At 43.5% G+C, this 20,539-nt stretch overlaps 2 protein-coding genes across 2 annotated transcripts in view; one reads left to right on the forward strand and one right to left on the reverse strand.

Moving 5' to 3' along the window:
* Nucleotides 1-9,020, forward strand: part of tmco4 (transmembrane and coiled-coil domains 4) — a 109,619-nt gene extending 100,599 nt beyond the window's left edge. The window contains exon 14 of the mRNA XM_072245257.1: nucleotides 4,581-9,020. Within this exon, the coding sequence (XP_072101358.1) occupies nucleotides 4,581-4,976 (396 nt within the window). The 3' untranslated portion in view covers nucleotides 4,977-9,020. The remainder of the gene's footprint in view (nucleotides 1-4,580) is intronic.
* Nucleotides 9,021-9,783: 763 nt separating this feature from the next.
* Nucleotides 9,784-12,925, reverse strand: htr6 (5-hydroxytryptamine (serotonin) receptor 6). The gene is made up of 3 exons (XM_072245056.1): nucleotides 12,203-12,925; nucleotides 11,244-11,402; nucleotides 9,784-10,230 (listed from the first exon to the last, which is right to left on the reverse strand). Exons 1-3 carry the CDS (start codon nucleotides 12,923-12,925, stop codon nucleotides 9,799-9,801), a joined length of 1,314 nt encoding a protein of 437 aa, XP_072101157.1. The 3' UTR covers nucleotides 9,784-9,798.
* Nucleotides 12,926-20,539: the final 7,614 nt, after the last annotated feature.

Raw genomic sequence — 20,539 nt, forward strand, 5'->3', positions numbered from 1 at the left:
GCTGGTTGTGGATTACAGGAGGAATGGAGACGGGCTAACCCCTATTGACATCAATGGATCTGGAGTTGAGAGGGTAAACAACTTTAAGTTCTTTGGCATCCACATTACCGAAGACCTCACGTGGTCTGTACACACCAGCTGTGTGGTGAAAAAGGCACAACAGCACCTCTTTCACCTCAGACGGTTGAGGAAGTTTGGTATGGGCTCCCAAATCCTAAGAACTTTCTACAGGGGCACAACTGGGAGCATCCTGACTGGCTGCATCACTGCCTGGTATGGGAACTGTACCTCCCTCAATCGCAGGACTCTGCAGAGTGGTGTGGACAGCCCAACGCATCAGTAGACGTGAACTTCCCATGATTCAGGACATTTACAAGGACGGGTGTGTAAAAAGGGCCCGTAGGATCACTGGGGACCCAAGTCACCCCGACCAAAATCTATTCCAGCTGCTACCATCCAGGAAACAGTACTGCAGCATAAAAACCGGGACCAACAGGCTGTGGGACAGCTTCTTCCACCAGGCCATCAGACTCACGCTGATTTGAGTGTACTCTATATTACATTGATTGTTCTATTTATTATAAATTACTATGATTGCACATTGCACATTTAGACAGAGATGTAACGTAAAGATTTTTACTCCTCACATATGTGAAGGATGTAAGAAATAAAGTCAATTCAATTCAATACCAACCTTTTAGTCTCCTTCAGCCTAGCGAATGGATTTTACCTTCTTACTTAATGTCCAGTGCGAAAATACTTTCAGAAACCCAAAGTTTGGGTCCAAAATATATACAGCATTTGTGCAATTCAGTTATGACTTCACTTTCATCAGCAGACATCAACCCACCATTTCACCACCACCACCACTATCCTCCCTTCCCAAAAGTACCAACAATTGAATGTCCCATGGATAATTCATTAGCTTAATCTCCTATTATCCCCATCATATTGTTTATATTGGCCTCTTCAAGTTCTGTGTTTTGTGTTCGTGTTCTTGCCCATTCTTTCTTAGTGCCGATTGGTGGGCTGGGGGTTTGGGTGATCTGTTAGTTTTTGTGCGAGGGAAGGGTTGGGGGTGTTTATAGTTTGAGTTTTTGTTTCTTTTTCTTTTCATTTGGGGGAGATTGATGTCTTTCACTCAACTACTTCTATGGTTTTCTGTATTCTGTGGCTTTCTGGAGAAGACAAATCTCAGAGTTGCATTCTGCGTACACACTTTGATAATAAAATGTACCTTTGAACTCATTCACAGGGCAAAGGTTGTTTCAGTTTCCTTGATTTGTAACCCGGTGGAAATTAGTACATTTCTCAACAATTACCTCAAATCAGTCCAACTCATGACAGAATAGTTCAGCAGATTAGTTTTTCACAACTAATTTTTTTTTAATGTTTATCTGAGATTTACAAGTCATTGATACATTGCTATTCTCAAGGTAGCAGATATTTATGAAAGTGGTTCGTTGATCCTCATTCCAGACACCTTCTGTGCCATAAAGATTGAAGGAGCATATCCATTTCTCTTCAGCATGGTATTTGAATTAAGACACAATTTGACATTGGTTCTTGAAGTACTATATGAAATATTCATATACAGTGAATTCCCATTAATTCGGCCATCAGTTAATTCAGCGGCTCTTAAGGATCAAAAAATAATCGAGAAAATTGTCAGGGCCCCCTTCATTTATTTGGGACACTATGGGACAGGAAACTCTTGCTGAATAGTTTCTAACTAGCATCAGTTGAGTGTACTTGTATGGCTGTTAGACACTACACCGTACTTAGAGCGAACAGTTTTTAAACAGCATTAGTTGTATCTGTTTGTGTTCAAAAAGTAGTGACTTCTGTAACTGATAGTTGGCAAGAAATAAGCAGGAAGGCAATTCAGAACTGTTTTGCTCACGCAGTTTAAAGCATTCAGGTTTGTCGATGCCAGAAATGGCGGAGACTGAAAATGAAATTATTTCATTACTTCAACAAGTTAGGAACTTTGAAGGATTTGAAGATATCGAGAATCATCTTGATTGTTACAATGAGAACAAAGATTTGGAGGAAGCAGTCATCAATGACATTGCATGCAGACAGTCCATTATCTGCACTAGGTGTCTGTGCTGGTTTTGTTCATTGAGTATACTGGATGAATTCCTTCATCAATAACTATTAGGAACTAATAGACAGTTTTATAGTACTGCAGTACTATTTGCAGTATTCTAATTTGTTCTGTATTTCATTTAAATACATAACTTCTTACTCAGTTCGTCCTTTTATATCTTTAACTATTTCCATGAAACTTCGGCTAATTGAGGCAGCCAATTAATTGGGCCAAAATGTACTGATCCCAATGTGTCCCAATTAACGATTATCCACTGTACCATATTAAAAAGTTGTGTTTATTATTTATCTGCTCAATGGAATCACTCTGTTTTGCATGGAGCAAAGTGGAAAGTTTATAGATTCTTAGAGCTTTTCTAGAAATTCAGCAGCCAACTAGCTGAAGTTTATGTGTTGATTGTTGTTCTGAATTTCCATGGTGTGTGTCTGGGCAAGTACTGCTGGAGTCAAGCAGCAGATACCAGTGAGTTCTCATTCAACACATTTGTTTGTTATTTTCTGTGCTGCTTTTAATTGCAGATTGGAAGAGGGGGGCAATTTAATATTTTTCAGCAGTACTGATGAATAATACTGAATGTCTTGTTGAATCATTTATTGCTAAAAGTTCAACTTAATAACGCAACCCTGAGCTTAAACAAAATACTGTTTGTTCAAGAAAAATGACTTTACATTATACATGGTCAAATCCACCCTCTCTACTCTGATTTCTATTCAACTAATCTCAATATACACCTCTCTCCTGACTTGTCAGCTCTGGTCCCTTGCATCCCAGCTGATCAAATTCAATACTTACCTTTGTCCACAAATTTCTTTGCAGGTTTGAGCCGGTACACTTTTGGCAGTCTTTGTATCTATTTCACATCCCTTCCCACGGCCTCTGGATCTCAGTTTATGAACTCTGTAATTCTGCCCTGCTGTGGCTGACGCCACATTGATGGAACTATTCAGTTGCCTCTAATAACACTTAATAATTCACACCTTGAACCCCTGCTGGTCTATTTCCCTCTGGCTCAAAAAGCCACTTCATTTTCACCAAATATTTTTATCACCTTCTCAGCACTACAGCAAGGACCATTTACTTCCCTTCATCAAGCAGCTTGGGATGTTTTCTATGTCCTTGGGGGCTGTACTAACAGGTACATTATTTTGATTAAATTTCAACTGAAATTTAAAGGAACTCATTCATATTATTGAAGCAAATACAGGCTTTACCTTCAGCAGTCTTGAATGTTTAATCCAAGTCAGTGAACCAGACACGGGAATGTGTGCATAAGACACCATGACCATAACAAATAAATATGCCTTTACAGCACTGCTGGCACTAAGATCGTCATTTCGGTAACAGTTATTATACAAAAGTATTTATTTTCAAACAGACACAAAGGGAAATAACTATGGCATGGTCCACTGGACCAGTACATTACTTAGTTCTTGTTTGTGAATGACCAATGCAGACCAGGACAGTCCCGTTTGAAAGTCAGGCTGTTCTGTTGAAAGTAAGGTGGCGATAGGAATAATACGATACACCTCATGTCACTGGATGAAGGCGAGCAAGTATATCACTGCCAATTACTATCTACTAATTCCATTGATTAAATGCTATTGTATGATGTCCTCTGAGGACAACACTGTGTTCTGCTGTACAGCCTCTATAATTCAATCATCTGATGATACCCAATATCCAGACTCATTTGTAATAATTTACATCGTGTGAGCTGCCTGAACTCAACCCTGCATCCTGGAACTAGACCCAAGATAATCAATGTTTTGGAAGAGGACAATTCCCAGGGTGAGATTGTGCCTCCAGATACACAGGAGCTTAAAAAGTAATAAGATTAATAGCATTAATTTGCAAACTCTTTCAAGGTGCTTAATAATATCTTTAGCTAAGTAGTAAGTTGATTAAATTAGAACTGATGTTACCTCCATGGAGATTCCCCTGGACTGTAGCTCAATATGATTATTCTGTGCTTGAACCAACAAAGAGCAAATGTTTGAATTTAAGTAGGGCAATATTTCTTATAATAGTCAAATAAAATGGAAATACAACCATCACGGAGTGCGATCATATAGAATCAATATAAGTTTTGGTTTCAATTGATAGATCAACATTGAGCATGTAAAACAAAGTCACTCATCAACATCAGGGCGTTGCAACTGATTCACCTTCACTACCGCAGCTTATTCGAGGAAGGCAGAAAGGTCTTTGGGGGTTGGGATCTTATCCTGACATCCAAGTAGACCCAGTGCAGTAACAAAAATGTTACTCCAAGTTTGGCACGCACAAAAATAGCTTAACATTATGTACTTTGTGAAGTTTTAAACTTCAACAGCACCTCTGCTCACAACCTGCAGTTGTACCAATTCTGGTTTTAAACATTTGGTCCACCTCCTTTTGGTAAGTAAGTAGCTGCGCCTGCGATAGGCAAGGAACTACTTATTTATTTGCTGATGTTTTTGTTTTACAGGTGAATGGACACTTAGATTACATGAAGCAAATGGACACAATATTGAAGGCTGTAGGTGTGAAAACTAAGGACTGCCGCCTGGAGGACAAATGGAATATTAGCCCCAGCTCTAACCCAGATGACAAGTGTGCAAGTAAAGGAGAGGAGCCTTTAGGTAGCTCAGAAATCAAGTCTGCTGCTGGAAAGAATGGGGCACAAATGGCCATTGCTGAGTCCTCCAATTTGTTGTTAGAAGGTAATCTTTTGGGGTCACCAAAGACAAACCACCATTCTACTGGTGCAGAAGATTCGATACCGGTGATACAATCTACACTTTCTCCTGTCAAAGATAGAACTACTGATCACGAAGTATTATCTGGAGCTTCTGAACTTGCCAGAGACCAAGAAAAACTTTAATTATAAATTGCAAATCTGGTTGTCCTGGAACCTGAATTATAGTATAAGAGACAGGCAGAACTGAAAATCCAGAGGAATAAAGATGAGTACCACTGTCTTTGCTCTAATGGAAGATTGGACCAGTTGGTGATTTGTGAACATTATCTGTGAAAGCCTTATTAATTAACGTAAATTAATTTTGGACTGGAATATTACTGATAACATTGCTGTATTAGAAGTGAGCTGCTAAGAAAACAGAGATCTCATGCAACACACACAAAATGCTGGGGAACGCAGCAGGCCAGGCAGCATCTATAGGAAGAGGTACAGTCAACGTTTTGGGCTGAGACCCTTCGTCAGGACTAACTGAAAGAAGAGATAGTAAGAGATTTGAAAGTGGGGGGGGAGAGGGAGAACCGAAATGATAGGAGAAGACAGGAGGGGGAGGGATGGCGCTAAGAGCTGGAAAGTTAATTGGCAAAAGGGATATGGAGCTGGAGAAGGGAGAGGATCATGGGTTGGGAGGCCAAAGGAGAAAGAAAGAGGGAGTGGAGCCCAGAGCAAGATGGAGAGCAGGCAAGGAGTGATTGTGAGAGGGACAGAGAGAGGGAAAAAAGGGGGGAAAATAAAAATAAATAAGGGACGGGGTAAGAAGGGGAGGAGGGGCATTAATGGAATTTAGAAAAATCAGTGTTCATGCCATCCCAGACGGAATATAAGGTGTTGTTCCTCCAACCTGAATGCGGCTTCATCTTTACAGTAGGGGAGGCCATGGATAGACAATGGGAATGGGATGTGGAATTAAAATGTGTGGCTACTGGAAGATCCTGCCTTCACTGGCGGACAGAGCGTAGGTGTTCAGCGAAACAGTCTCCCAGTCTGCGTCGGGTCTCACCAATATATAGAAGGCCGCACCAGGAGCACCGGACGCAGTATATCACCCCAGCCGACTCACAGGTGAAGTTTTGCCTCACCTGGAAGGACTGTCTGGGGCCCTGAATGGTGGTGAGGGAGGAAGTGTAAGGGCAGGTGTAGCACTTGTTCCGCTTACAAGGATAAGTGCCGGGCGGGAGATCGGTGGGAAGGGATGGGGGGGGAACGAATGGACAAGGGAGTCGCGTAGGGAGCAATCCCTGCAGAAAGCAGATGGGCAGGGAGGGAAAGATGTGCTTGGTGGTGGGATCCCGCTGGAGGTGGCGGAATTTATGGAGAATTATATGTTGGACCCAGAGGTTGTTGGGGTGGTAGGTGAGGACAAAGGGAACTAGTGGGGTCTCATGCTGTGATTTCCTTTCCTGCAGCCTCCAATTTGGCTCAGGGTCAATTTAACCCCCATTTTGTGGTGAGTCAGCTAGTTCTTATTTGTAGTTCACAAGAAGGGGAATTTAAGTCAAATTCTTAATCACTCATCCACAGCTTCAGTTCTAATTCCATTCCTCTGATATACAAAATTCTCTAATCTAATGAGAATTTATTGAATGTAGGGCTGGATATTAATCTCAGCCTTGACTATGATCTTAAATAATTAAAACATTCTTCTGACACCTTGTCTACATTACTTGGAGTAGCCACTTGAGTAAGGAACTGGCTGGAATCCATACACCATGTGTGGCTGTTTTCAAAGAGGAGGTGTCTGGGTACAAAAGAACATTCCACTGTAAACATTTCTGACATGAAAGCTGTGTGATAGCATTGAATCTGAGAAGATAGAATATAGTATCAATGGGGGGAAATTCTAGCCATCAGTGTGTATCAGTGTGAGAAAGCCTTGGAGGGGCAGTGATGTTGGTAAAACAAGTAGCAGGCCAGATATATCAATAAGATCAGAAGACTATGTGTATATACTAATATCACTGAGGCAAACATAATGTATCAGTGGGAACAGGAGACAACCAAGTATTGGTAAGAAAGCAAACAGCAACTTATCATATTAGGAAAGAGAGAATAGAACATTTCAAAACATGAGAGAGGGTGGCAGATGCAATGTGTAGAAAGAAGATCAGTGTTAGCAGAATTAATGAGCTGAAGATAAATGGTGGTAAAATGAATGATGGTGCTTGCGATTTTAAAGCGAGAGCAGACCACCTTCATTGTGCATTGTAAGTCTGAAATTCCATAGGATGGTTAATGTGCAGGTGTGGGTGCGTCCAACCTCCATGTGTTTTATAGGATCCCTCATGGGAGGCTCATACAGAAGATAAAGATGCATAAGTTCCATAGTAATTGGTCATTTGGATTCAGAATTAGCTTGCTCATAGAAGATAGAGGATAGTGGCCATGGGACTTATTCTTTCTGCTGCTCTGTGACTAGTGGTGTTCCACAAGGATTCATACTTGGACCTTTGGGGCCTATTTGTGATACATATTTAAATGACCTGGATGAAAATGTAGATGGATGGGTTAGTAAGTTTGCAGAAGATATGAAGATTGGTAGTTTTGCAAATAGCATAGAAGGCTGGCAAAGGATACAGCGGGATATAAACTGGTGGCAGATGTGGGAAGAGAAATGGCAGACGGAATTTAACTTAGCCAAATTTGAAAATTTGCACTTCAGGCAACCAATTGTAAAGTGTCAGTACACTGTTAATGTCAAGATCCTTACCAGTGCTAATATGCTTAGGGATCTTGGGGTTCAGGTCCATAGCTTCCTGATAGTGGCTACACAGATTGATGTGGTGATAAAGGAGGCATATGACATGCTTACCTTATTAGTCAAGAGTTGTGAAGTTAAGTTGTAACTGTATAAATTTCTAGTTAGGCCACATGAGGAGTATTGCATTCAGTTCTGGTTGTCCCATTATAGGAAGGACCTCGACGCTTTGCGGAAGAGATTTACCAGATGTTGTCTAGATTAGAGGGTGTGTGCAAGAAGAAGGGGCTGGACAATCTAGGGATGCTTTCTCTGAAGGGGTGGAGAGTGAGGGAGATTTGATAGCAGTATATAAGATTATGAGCAGTATGGATAGACGGCCAGTTTCCTTTTCCCAGGGTTGAAATGCCTAATGCCAAAGGTTGTGCATTTAAGCTGAGTTCAAAGGTGTGTTGGCAAGTTTTTTTTTACACAGAGAGTGTAGTGCACTGTCGGGTGGTGATGGGGGCATTCAAGAGGTTCTTGGATAGGCACATGAAATGAAAGGATATAGACATTGTGTGGACAGAAAAGATTGGTGAGTTGGCATTTAATTACTAATTTATTTAGTTTGGCACAACATTCTGGGACTGAAAGACCTGCTCCCGTGATGGACTGTACTGTGTATAATTTTAAAGATTCTGATCTTTTACAATTCACATGATCTTTGAAGGGCCCCTTCTATGAATTCATAAAGGAAGATCTTCAATTATATGAATTCCTTTGCTCATTCATGGTTACACTGGTTTCATTGCATGTAACAGTGAGAAAGCATTCAGGAACAGATTCTCACTATGGTTTCCCTAATAATATTTGTTGAAGCATACATGATATTTGCAATGTGTCAATGGGAAGGAATAATGGATATTTTGAATTATGCTGTTCACCACGGATGTCAGACATCTGCACAAACCTAAGGTCTATAGATGAATGATTTCTGACCTCTCATTTAATATTTTTAAGCAGACAATGTAGTGTTTCCTCGTAAGTTCATTACTCCACCCTGTCATTTTGAAGAGTTACTTATTAATGGACAAAAATAACACTGAAGTGATAAAGCGTAAAGGGGAATGCAAATAATGAAAAATCAAGTAGTGAAATAATAAGAGTATCCTTTGTCGCAGGAAGTGTCAAGTTCTGAATGTGAACAAGCCACCTGTGGGATTCAAGGAAATATGTCTCTAGCTCTGAAAGCAAATAAGATGAAGTCAAGATGATGAGGATGTTAAGGGTGTTTCCAGTTACTGTAATGATTAGTTTTATTGTACAGTTTGCTTTTGTAATATCAGTGATTCATTGCTAAACCAGACCTTGAAATTACCATTTGGTGGTTTTTCAAATTTTAATGCATTCATGTGACATTTTGTTTGTAACTATTGTCTCTCAGTAATGGATAAATGTGGACAATAGAGGAAGTAAAAAGGACGAGTCTGCTTTTTAACCCACCCACTGGTTCCTTCTTGCCTCCATGTGTGTGGCTCTCTTGTTACAAATGCAGCATGTCCTGGACATTATTACATGACCAGGTTGGAACAGGTAAATGTTGCTCTCTGTACTGGTTTTACCTGCGCTAGCTTGCCAATGAGCCACCAGTGTTTCCAGAGCAAAAATAATCCATATTACAAAACTCCACAAAGGACAGATGTGTTTACAATCACAGGGAATAAACAGAGAGAATTCACTCACACAAACGTATGTCAGCATCAAAGTACTAAAGACTTAGGTATTACACCCAGATTAGTCTGAAGAGTTAAATCCCAAAATAGTTCTGTTAAAAAAAGTAATTGACTTGGCACACGTGACGCTGAGATGCTGCCTGACCTGCTGAGTGTTTCCAGCAGCAATCCACCATCTTTCCTGATATTTTTTCTGCATGTTTCCAGTATGTTATGTTTATGCAGGCCTGTGTGTTGTCCTTCCTGCTGATTACACCTCATGCCTGTGGATTTGCAAGTTTTCCAAGCGATCGCTGATACCGTTCATATGCACGCTTGGAATGAATTCCTCTAGGAGTAGGGCCCAGATGAAGCCATCAGTTTGGGCACGGGGTAACTCCAGGCCAGTTGAATGCTGTCCACAGAAGGGGCTGGCTCTCCAGGACAAGAGACGCTCTCTCCCCCTCCCCACCCGCCAATCTCTAGTCAATTGAATACCTCCTCACTCTCATTCCTGAGGGCGACCTCATCTCTGGTTACTCTGTAGAGGCACGTAAATCTAGTCCATTGGTGTGTTCAGCTGGTTTATGTGGAATGCCTGATCCGTCTGCTCTAGATCAAAGAGATGCAGCGAATCCACCCCCGCGGTGTCCTTGCACTCGACCTCGGTTATCTTGTGTTGGTCGCCCGGGAGCAGGATCTGATCATTTGTCTGGTTAACGGATTCGACCGAATCCGTTTCCGGTTGAAGAACCAACATGTTCCCTAGAGTCAGGCCCAACCGCGGGCCACTGTAGGAGTTTCTCATAGTGAAGGAGACGACGCTCGGCCGCCTCTCCCACCAGCGCCGGGAACACGGCAGGGACTTGGCAATGGCCCGTTTGAAGTCTCGCATGAAGAGAGGGTAGATGATGGGGTTCATGGTGCTATTGCAGTAACCAAGCCAGGTGAGCACATCAAAGAGCAAGGCTGGAATGCAGTCACAAACCGCCTGTGGGACAGACAGGACAGAGAATGGGAAAACAGAGTCAACACCCCGGGACACAGCGGCGAACTCGGAGAAAACTCGATGTACATCAAAATCCCTAAAACCGGATAAACAGGGTAAACTGATGGTTAAACTTTCCTGAAATCATCAATCGTGTAAGCTATGTCATCGACCGATTTGGGGGGGCGGGTGGTTAAAGTTACATCAAATCTAGAGAGGAGCTCTGGGGCCACAGCGATTTGACGAATAACATGATCGGAGAACCTTAAAAGATTGTTCTTTGCAACAGAAAGTCCAAGAGCGTCCCCGTCAGAAATGACAACTTGGAATCGTTGGATATGGCCGAGCATTTAGTTCCTCAGAGAACGTTTTAAATTTTAAATGCCACCCACAATGAGCATGTATGGGAGAGAACGATAGAAACAAGCCGAAACGGGGGTGGGGTATTAGCATTTAGAACAAATACATGGCAGAGGGTAACAACAAGAAAGCATGATAGAAGGAACGCAGGTGCGTGCCGGGCCTGTCAGGTATTCGGGGAACAAAAGCCTTATTTATTCAATGTCTCGGAATAACAACTCTCCCAATTTTAGTTCTGGATTTAGTGTAATTCCATCTGAGGTGGATTTCACCGCGGGCGAGTGTAATGTTTCCACAAGTATTTCCTGCCACTGTCATCGCTTGCTGACTCAGACGGGATTTTTGTTGAGCTATGAGTTTGGCTTTTTGATTCATGGCTCTGGACACGCTAGGGTAAGGAAGTAGATGAATTCTTTTAATGTAGGAACCCAGCCCATTCGTCAGTCACAGTAAAGTGGTGAGCTGCAAAATGGTTAAAGAGGCCACGCAGTAACTTTGAAATGCGAGTTCTACGGGCAGCTGGAGACACAGGAGACTGCAAATGCCGGAATCTGGAAAAACAAACTATCCCCCCACAGATGCTCCTCGCCCCGCTGAGTTCCTGAAGCAGATTGTTGCTGGAGAGGAGGGATGTTTGTGCCCGGGCGCATGCTCACCTGCGTGACATTTGCCACAAAGAACGGCAGCCAGGCTACAAAGAACATTCCCAGTAAAATTCCCAGAGTCAGGCTGGCTTTCAAAGCCCTCTTACTGTGTTTGGTGGTAAATTTTCTACCGTCGCTGTCTCCTGCTGATGGATTCCCATCTCTAACGACCTGTAAGTGAGAACAGCGACTGTCAGCTCTGCCCGTTTTGAAGGTGGGCAGTTACTCAAGGAAATACGAGTTCCAAAACACAGTGACAAAAAAAAAACAAGTCTCCCTGCGACTGTAGCTCCCTATTCTTGGACGGAGGGAGAGCATGGGGGTTCTTGGTCGTGAACATTACTTCGAATCGGTTAAGAACTGAGTTAAATTTAGCAAATCTTCCAATTTATAAAAAAATCAAGAGGTGAATTTTTCTCAGTTTTCTCTGGGTTGAATTAAGCCTGATTGTGGATGCGACTGGGAGGAGGTACATTTTCTCACATGCGGATGCACATGGGCCAGAGTGCCCGGAGAAGCACCTTCCTGCTCCACAGTTGCACGGGGTTCGGTTCTCCCGGTGGGCTGGACCGGGCGGGAGCCCCTGGGTTCAGGTCGCTGTCTGTGGTGCTGAAAGTTAAGGCCGGTGGACAGCCCGCAACTGCTGTCGGAGCTGATCTTTAGCAAGTGCAGCGACATAACAGCACCCCTGCTCCCATGGCCGAGTTCACAGCTGAATAAGTTCCATAACCCGCACCGTAACAGTGGATAAGGGGAAAAAAAATCAGTCTTAACATTAACCGCTTCCCGCTCAGACAGATTACTTATCAGGTTCGAGTGAGGAAACCCGGTCTGAACTTGGTGCAAATGATGCCCCTTAAGTTGCCCGCATTCTGTTCTGCTTACTGTTATCCCGGGGTTTATAGCAAGGGTATTTGTAACGGCAACAGAGCTCACGGTAGTAAACCAACTATTGTCAGCGGCTCCCTTACCTGCGCGGGTTCATCAGAAGTGGTGACCACGTTACTGGTCAGAGAGGCCACCTGCACAGCTTGTCTCCGGGCAGCCAGCAGGATCCGACAGTAGGTGAAGGAAATGGCTACAGAGGGCAGGAAGAAGGTGAGACAGGAGACAACGAGAGCATAGGGCAGGCTAACCAGGAGTCTGCACTGAGCGCCGAGCACTTCCACCTCGTGACTGGAGTTGAAAGCCTGGTTCTCAAAGCCCATTTCATGCCATCCCATCTCGATGGGCAGGAACGAAGCCAGGCCGGCCAGAGTCCAAGTGGTGACGATGAGAAAGAGGGCTCGGCTGGAAGTCATCCGGAGCTTGTAGGTCAGGGGAGACGTGATGAGGAGGTATCTGTCCAGGCTGATCACACACAAATTCAGGATGGATGCGCTGCAACACATCACGTCAAAGGAAGACCACACTGAACAGAAGTCGCTGTCCAGCACCCACCTTCCGTACAGCTGGTTCAGCATAGCCGGGGGCATCACAACCAAGCCGACCATCAGATCGGACATGAAGAGGGAGACGAGGAAGTAATTGGAAGTGTTGCGCAGGGAGCGCTGCGTAAAGATCAGCAAAATCAAAAGGAAATTGCCAGCGACGGTCACTATGCTGATGAGGCAGAGAAAGGCTGCGATCCACGCGCTGCCCTCTTGGGCCTCACGCTCGGTGGCGTTTCCCTCGGCGCTTGCTGCCCTCTCCATGTGGACGGCAAATGGCAGCCGTCCCGCTGCTTGGCCGGAGGACAGAGCCGGGCAGAGGGAGTGTGCGAGGGAAGACGCATGCAACTGTTCCAACTACCGGCGATGTACGCGTTCAGCGAGGCTGCACTCGGCAAATGATTTCCAATTACAACTGCGGCTCAGCGATGTGTACAGAGAAGTGATGGTGATGCGCAGGAAGCGGGCACCACGCGAGAAGCAATGCATAAAACACAAATCATTTGTCAGCCCTCGACAGATCTGGAGTAACTCCATTCTGAATCCCGGTGGTTTTATTTGCGAGAAGGGAGAGAGTCCGAGTGACAAGAGGACAAGAGTATTATTAATGAGAACCGTCCAAAGTGAAAGGTCTCCTTTCGTAGGTGATTTCGCTAGTCACTTCCTGGAGGCTTCGGTGAGTCCAGATGTCCAGTCTCGCTGAGTGTAGTCTTAACCGACACGAGTGTGTTGCAAATAAGCGTTCTGACAAATGGGAACACAGAGGAAATCAGCTTTTGCGTGATCGCTTTACTTCCAGGAGACTTGGGAAGCTTTCTCGATGTTGGGCAGTCGTGGGTCAGCAATTCGTTGCAATATCACGCTTTGTCAAGCCAGATCACCAACCTAAACTCAGCTATAGCGTTGCCGAGAGGGGAAAAAAACAGCCCAACAGCACGAGGATGTGATGGACTTTCTCTATTTTATAAAATGTTGTTCATATTTTAGGATCTAGGCACGGTTGGCAATGCCAGCGACCATCATCATCTCGCAACGCGCATGAGCGGGCTGTTTCTGCTCCGTCACTTCAGCTTTTCCCCAAGAGTCTGGCGAATGAAACTGGTTTTTACAAAAGTCCTGTCATTTCATGGTCATTGGTAAACTAGCTCGGGTGAGTGGGTCACATTGTCCGCATGCAAGACTGGACACTCCAGCCTCGGTCATCACTAGAGGCTCCCAGGTGGACAGGGAAAACATTCCATATATGTCCTCAAAGATTCCTTGGCAAATTGCGATATCCTTGTGAATGGCTGGCCCATGACTGCTCGAAACAAGTGAGTAGCCAAAGGCTTTAAGAATTTCGTCCCTTCCAAGGAAAGAGGTCACATGAAAACTGCAGAAGGACAATTCACCGCACTTCCTATACCACCCATGGCACCTCATGCTGATCATCTCCTATCTCAAGAGTCCACCTAGAGAGTTCAGGGGTGGGAAGAAAAGTTTGTATGAACTGTCCAATTGTACTTCATCCCCTTCTGTCAATATCACTTGCATGTTGGTTCATTCCTTCTTTTCTTTCTTTTCCCTCCAGGTCTAAGTTTTTTTTTAAGAGTATGAACAATAAGCATCAGTACAGATTCTTGCCCTACTATTTCCTAGCTCCAAGTTCCCCAACTGTCCATTACACCTCACTCAGTGGATAATAATAACTATCTGCCTCCTGCTACCCACTAGCTCAAGGTGAATCCCAAAATTCCCCCTTGTCCTTATCTCCAACATATGTAAGACAAATCTGCCCAGCAGCATGCCACAGAGGCACTGGAAATTTATGGATAACTCCCTACTCTTCTCTTCCATTCTGGGCTCTCCTTGCTTGCCTTAATAGCAGTGTGCCAGATGCTATGCTACCAGAGGTATTTATTTAAGACTGGATGTTATTTAGTTCTTCTTTTCCTAGAGAGTAACAAGTCTATGAAATGTGTTGCTCACTGGTATGAGGGTAGTGGCTGATGATGGACCGAGCTGAATATCTTTGCAACTGGGAGAAAGATAGAATGGTATTGAATTTCATCATTACAGTAAGTCAGAGAAGAATTTTTGATTCTTTATTTTTGGTGGGGATTACATACCTTGAAGTAGCCACATTGAGAAACAAGAACAGAGACAAATCTGAGGAACAAATATGAGGGTGAGTCCAGAGGAACCTGATCATTATGTATGGATCAAACTTGGTCACCTAAATGGTCTTATCCCTCCCATTAATACTATATGGTCTTGATTAATATCGATGTTTGACTCAGGGAATCAAGTGTCAAATTTCCTACCCTGCTGATGTTACACCTGGCGGGGTTGTCATTGAAGAAAGGAATATAAAGAGGCTTCAAGGGGGCATAAAAATGCTGAGTGAATGGATCTGAATGTAGAAAATGAAATATAATGTGAAGTTACCATTTTGGTACACAAAACTGACGTACAGCATATTTTTAAGGGTATGTTGGCTTTAATTACAAGAGCACTTGAGTAGAGGAGAGAAGATGATTTACTGCAATTACATAGGGCCTCAGTGAGATTGTACTGGAACACAGTTTTGGTCTCCTTACCCTTAGAAGTATGCTTACCATTGAAGGAGTTCACGAGACTGATTCCTGGGGTATCAGCTGGCCATACGAGGTGTAATTGAGTAGGATTAACTTGTGTACTCTAGAGTTTTGAAGTATAAGAACAGATCTCATTTCAACTTACAAAATTCTTACAGGACTTCACGGGCTGATGCAGGGAAGATGTCTTCCCTCTCTTGACTGTGGAGTCTTGAACCTGGGACTGCAATCTCAGATTAAGGAACAGACCTATCAGGAATGAATGAAATTTCATTTTGCAGAGGCTGTTGAATCTGCCCCAGAAGGCTACAAAGTCACCAGTTTGTTCAAAGCAGACTATGATTGATTAATGAATCAGGGGATATGGCAGTTTTGTAGGATACTGGCATTGAGGCAGAAAGCCAGCTGTCATTTTGATAAACAGCAGAGGAAGTTTGAAGGATGAATGGCCCACACCTGCTGCTATTTCTTGCATTCCTATGCATTCTATTTCTCAGCAAACCTGTTGACTGTCCCTTCTCAAAATCCCTCTACTCCTGTAAACTTTAGCTCTCAACCCTTTCTACAGTGTTTCTGAAAATCCTTAATTGTATTTCCCCAATTATATTCTGTCTCTGTGTTATCTGTGAGCAACCCATCTTACTTTCCTCTAATTTCCTGCTGATGACACAACTAACCATAACATCCATCATCAATTCTGTTACCCAGTGGAGTGGAACAACACTGGCCTGAGTCTATTTTTACCTTTCCAAAGAATACCCCGAGGTGTATCCAGTTCCCTCACTTGTGTCAATACTAGTGTAGTCCATCATGGAGCTGTCCTTGATCCTTTATCTGCGAGCTTCCTTTGCACAGCATCATCTGAAGAGGTATAATCAGTTCTACATATGTGCTTATAACACACAATTGTGCTTCCCCCACACCTCTTTTGATCCTCCATTCTCTCTGTGTTGGCAGATTGCTTGCCTGACATGAGGTCCGTTTTTAAACGAGATCCATTTTTGCACTGACAGAAACCATACCCACACCTCAAGCTGTTCCCAAAATACTAATTCCGTTCCCTGTCCTTGGCCACTCTCTGAACAAAACTGTTTGTGATTTTGCATCACAGGTTACATTCCTGGAACTGCCCGAGGCTGCTGACTCCATATTCCACTTAATATGAAGACTGTTAAATTCCACCATCTTAATATCACCCATCACTAGGCTTTGGAAGACCAGCAGAACTGCTGATCACTGAGCATAAGGGTGACAGATGCTGCTCGTTGGGATGAGGGCAAGAGGCTCTGTTTCAGCTCAGTCTGACAGACTGTGAAGGGTGGGAGGGCTGCCAGAAGAGTATTAATGTTGTTTGGTTAATGGTAACCAGATGAGCCAAGGCAAGATGGAGAGGATCATTGTTATAGAAATAGAGCTAGGTGATCTTGGAAGGTCAAAGACAGTCAGTGGTGCAGTCAATGTATTTTTGATACAAAAATAATATTTGAAATTCTGATTCATTGTAAATGCCACAATGGATTACAAAGCTAATTGGACAGTAAAGGCTTTGGTTATATGGAGAAGAGCGCCCAACATATATAACCAACCATAGAACCATAGAAACTACAGAAACAGGCCTTTTGGCCCTTCTTGGCTGTGCCAAACCATTTCTGCCTAGTCCCACTGACCTGCACACGGACCATATCCCTCCACACACCTCCCATCCATGTATCTGTCCAATTTATTCTTAAATGTTAATAAAGAACCCACATTTACCACCTCATCTGGCAGCTCATTCCATTATCCCACCACTCTCTGTGTGAAGAAGACCCCCCTAATGTTCCCTTTAAACTTTTCCTCCCTCACCCTTAACCCATGTCCTCTGGTTTTTTTCTCCCCTTGCCTCAGTGGAAAAAGCCTGCTTGCATTCATTCTATCTATACCCATCATAATTTTATATACCTCTATCAAATCTCCCCTCATTCTTCTACGCTCCAGGGAATAAAGTCCTAACCTATTCAACCTTTCTCTGTAACTGAGTTTCTCAAGTCCGGGCAACATCCTTGTAAATCAATAAGGATTATACATTCCCTTCCTTCTGAATTAAAAAGAAATAGAGGGTGAAGCTCTCTGGCCCCACATTCAGTGGTCCAGCAAATCCAGCGGTCTACCATGTTTTGAATCTGTACTGCAGGACTTTATTATTAACTAACTCTAACTAACCATTTATTAAATTAGCTGTACTAATCTTCAGCTATTTAACCTACCATTACAACTTTTTTGATCTCAGTGTTCCCAACTTAGCGACAGTTTTCAGAACCCTTATATGACCCTGGGAATGTGTATACTTCAATAGAACAGTTCTCCTGTTCAGAGGAATTAGCAGACCAGGGGCAAGTTTCACGATCCACATTGTCTGTCAGATCCCGGGGATGCTGGAGTGGAGTTTCAAGCTATAACTTCATCCCTACAGAATATCTTAAAGAATTTTTCGGACAACTCAAAGTCAAGCCTTGACTCTACTGTTGAGTCAATATGTCCAGACACAGCACCAAAGAGCGTTAATGTGATTATCGTGTGACTTCTTTTTACTTGTAATGAATACTTTGCTTCAGTATTCACCAGGGAAAAGGACCGTGGCAATTGTGGGGATGTCTTACAGCAGACCGAAATGCTTGAGCATATAGACATTTAAAAAGAGGATGTGCTGGAGCTTTTGAAAAGCATTAAGTTAGATGAGTCGCTGGGACTGGATAAGATATACCCCAGGCTACTGTGGGAAGTGAGGAAGGAGACTGCTGAGCCTCTGGCGGTGATCTCTTCATCATCAGTAGGGACAGGAGAGGTACTGGAGAATTGGAGGGTTGCAAATGTCGTTCCCTGGTTCATGAAAGGGAGTAGAGACAACCCAGGAAATTATAGACCAGTGAGTCTTACTTCAGTGGTGGGCAAGTAGTTGGAGGAGATCCTCAGAGGCAGGATTTATGAGCATTTGGAGAGACATAATCTGATTAGGGATAGTCAGCATGGCTTTGCGAAGGGCAGGCCGTGCCTTACGAGCCTGGTTAAATTTTTTGAGGATGTAACAAAACACATTAATGATGGTAGAGTAGTGGATGTAGTGTATATGGATTTCAGTAAGGCACTTGATAAGGTTACCCAAGCAAGGCTCATTTAGGAAGTAAGGAAGCACGGGGTCCAAGGAGACCTTGCTTTGTGGATCCAGAATTGGCTTGCCCACAGAAGGCAGAGTGTGGTTGTAGATGGTTCATATTCTGCATGGAGGTTGGTGACCAGTGGTGTTCTGCAGGGATCTGTTCTGGGACCCCTCCTCTTTGTGATTTTTATAAATGACCTGGATGAGGAATTAGAACAGTGGATTAGTAAGTTTGCTGATGACACAAAGGTTGGAGGGTGTTATGGATAGTGTGGAGGGTTGTCAGAGGTTACAGTGGGACATCAACAGGATGCAGACTGGGCTGAGAAGCGGCAGATGGAGTTCAACCCAGATAAGTGTGAAGTGTTTCATTTTGGTAGGTCAAATTTGAAGACAGAATATAGTTTTAATGGTAAGGCTCTTGGCAGTGTGGAGGATCTGAGAGATCTTGGGGTCTGTGTCCATAGGACAGTCAAAGCTGCTGTGCAGGTTGACAGTGTTGTTAAGAAGGTGTCTGGTGTGTTGGCATTCATCAACCATGGGATTGAGTTCAAAAGATGTGAGGTAATGTTACAGCTATATAAGACCTTGGTCAGACCCCACTTGGAGTACTGTGTTCAGTTCACTACAGGAAGGATGTAGATACTATAGAGAGAGTGCAGAGGAGATTTACAAGGATGTTGCCTGCACTGAAGAGCGTGCCTTATGAGAACAGGTTGAGTGAACTTGGCCTTTTCTCCTTGGAGCGATGGGCCATGAGAAATGACCTAGTAGAGGTGTATAAGATGATGAGAGACATTGATCGTGTGGGTAGCCAGAGGCATTTTCCCAGGGCTGAAAAGGCTAACATGAGGGGGCATAGTTTTAAGGTGCTTGAAAGTAGGTACAAGGAGGATGCCAGAGGTAAGTTTTTCCACACAGAGTGGTGAGTGTGTGGAATGCACTGCCAGCGACAGTGGTGGAGGCAGATACAATAGGGTCTTTTAAGAGACACTTAGTTAGGTACATGAAGCTAGAAAAATAGAGGGCTATGCGGTAGGGAAATACTGGGCAGTTTCTAGAGTAGGTTACATGGTCAGTACAACATTGTGGGTCAAAGGGCCTGTAATGTGCTGTAGATTTCTATGTTCTACCTAATACTCTTAGTTGCTGAAAAATAAGTTGTTCAGGACATAGAGAGTTCTTTGCTCCTCTTTGAACCATACCGTGGAATTTTATATCCATCTCACAGCAGAGATTGGAGGTCTGTTTAATTCTAATCCTAACCTTAATTTTAAACAGAGGCCCTGTTTCATATTAAGGTTTGTGGTGATTAAGCAGAGACCCTGTCTCTAGCAGTGTAACACTGTCAGCTCTTCAGTATATGTTTTGCTCATATCTTTAGGTTCTTGAAACTATAACCTTTGATTCGCCAGCCAGGTGCCTCTGCTGAATTGGCAGTCGGAGTAACCAAACCATGGATTTCTGAATAACTTACTCCATTCGCTGGAGATCAAGGATTCAAAGAAAAGTTCAAACAAATGTCCTAATTAAAATTGAAACCTCTCTCTCTCTCTCTCTCACACACACACTCCCTCATCTGTTCAGTCTGTCTGTCTCTCTCTTTCTCTGAACACATGTTTAAGATGCATCGACAACTGAGACAAGGGCACGCGTTCCAGATTTACGGGCTTTTGTATCCCAAATGGAGTTAATTTGAGGAAAGAAAGAAATATAAGGTTGTAGAATGAGAGTTGCCAGGATATTGCAGGAGGGTTGCCAGAATTTGCAGGCCGCGGTTTGAACAGTACAGTGCTCCTGGTGAGAGTACAGACTGCAGTTAACTGAAGTGGTGAGAAAATATGTGCTCAGTAGGTATTGCTCTATAGAAACATCAGTCTTATAGTGAAATGACAGCTAGATAGCTCACAGCTTAGACATCAAAGGTCAGATTAATTTCTCTGTTACCTGTTCTCCCCACCTTCCCAGCAGTTTTACCACCCCACCTACAGTAGAGACAATTTACTGCGGCTCTCCAGATTAGCTGTTGCCAGCCTGAGGTCAGAGCACCTGCTCCGGAGGGACATCTGCATTTCCTCTCTTGCCTTCTTTGCCTTCACGGTGAGTTCCATCACACCTGTGGTTCACTGAGACCTCCGTTCTGAAGTCCACCTCCGTTCCCCGTCC

The sequence above is a fragment of the Mobula birostris genome, chromosome 27 (genome assembly GCF_030028105.1).
Source record: "Mobula birostris isolate sMobBir1 chromosome 27, sMobBir1.hap1, whole genome shotgun sequence".
Taxonomy (NCBI): Eukaryota; Metazoa; Chordata; class Chondrichthyes; order Myliobatiformes; family Myliobatidae; genus Mobula; species Mobula birostris.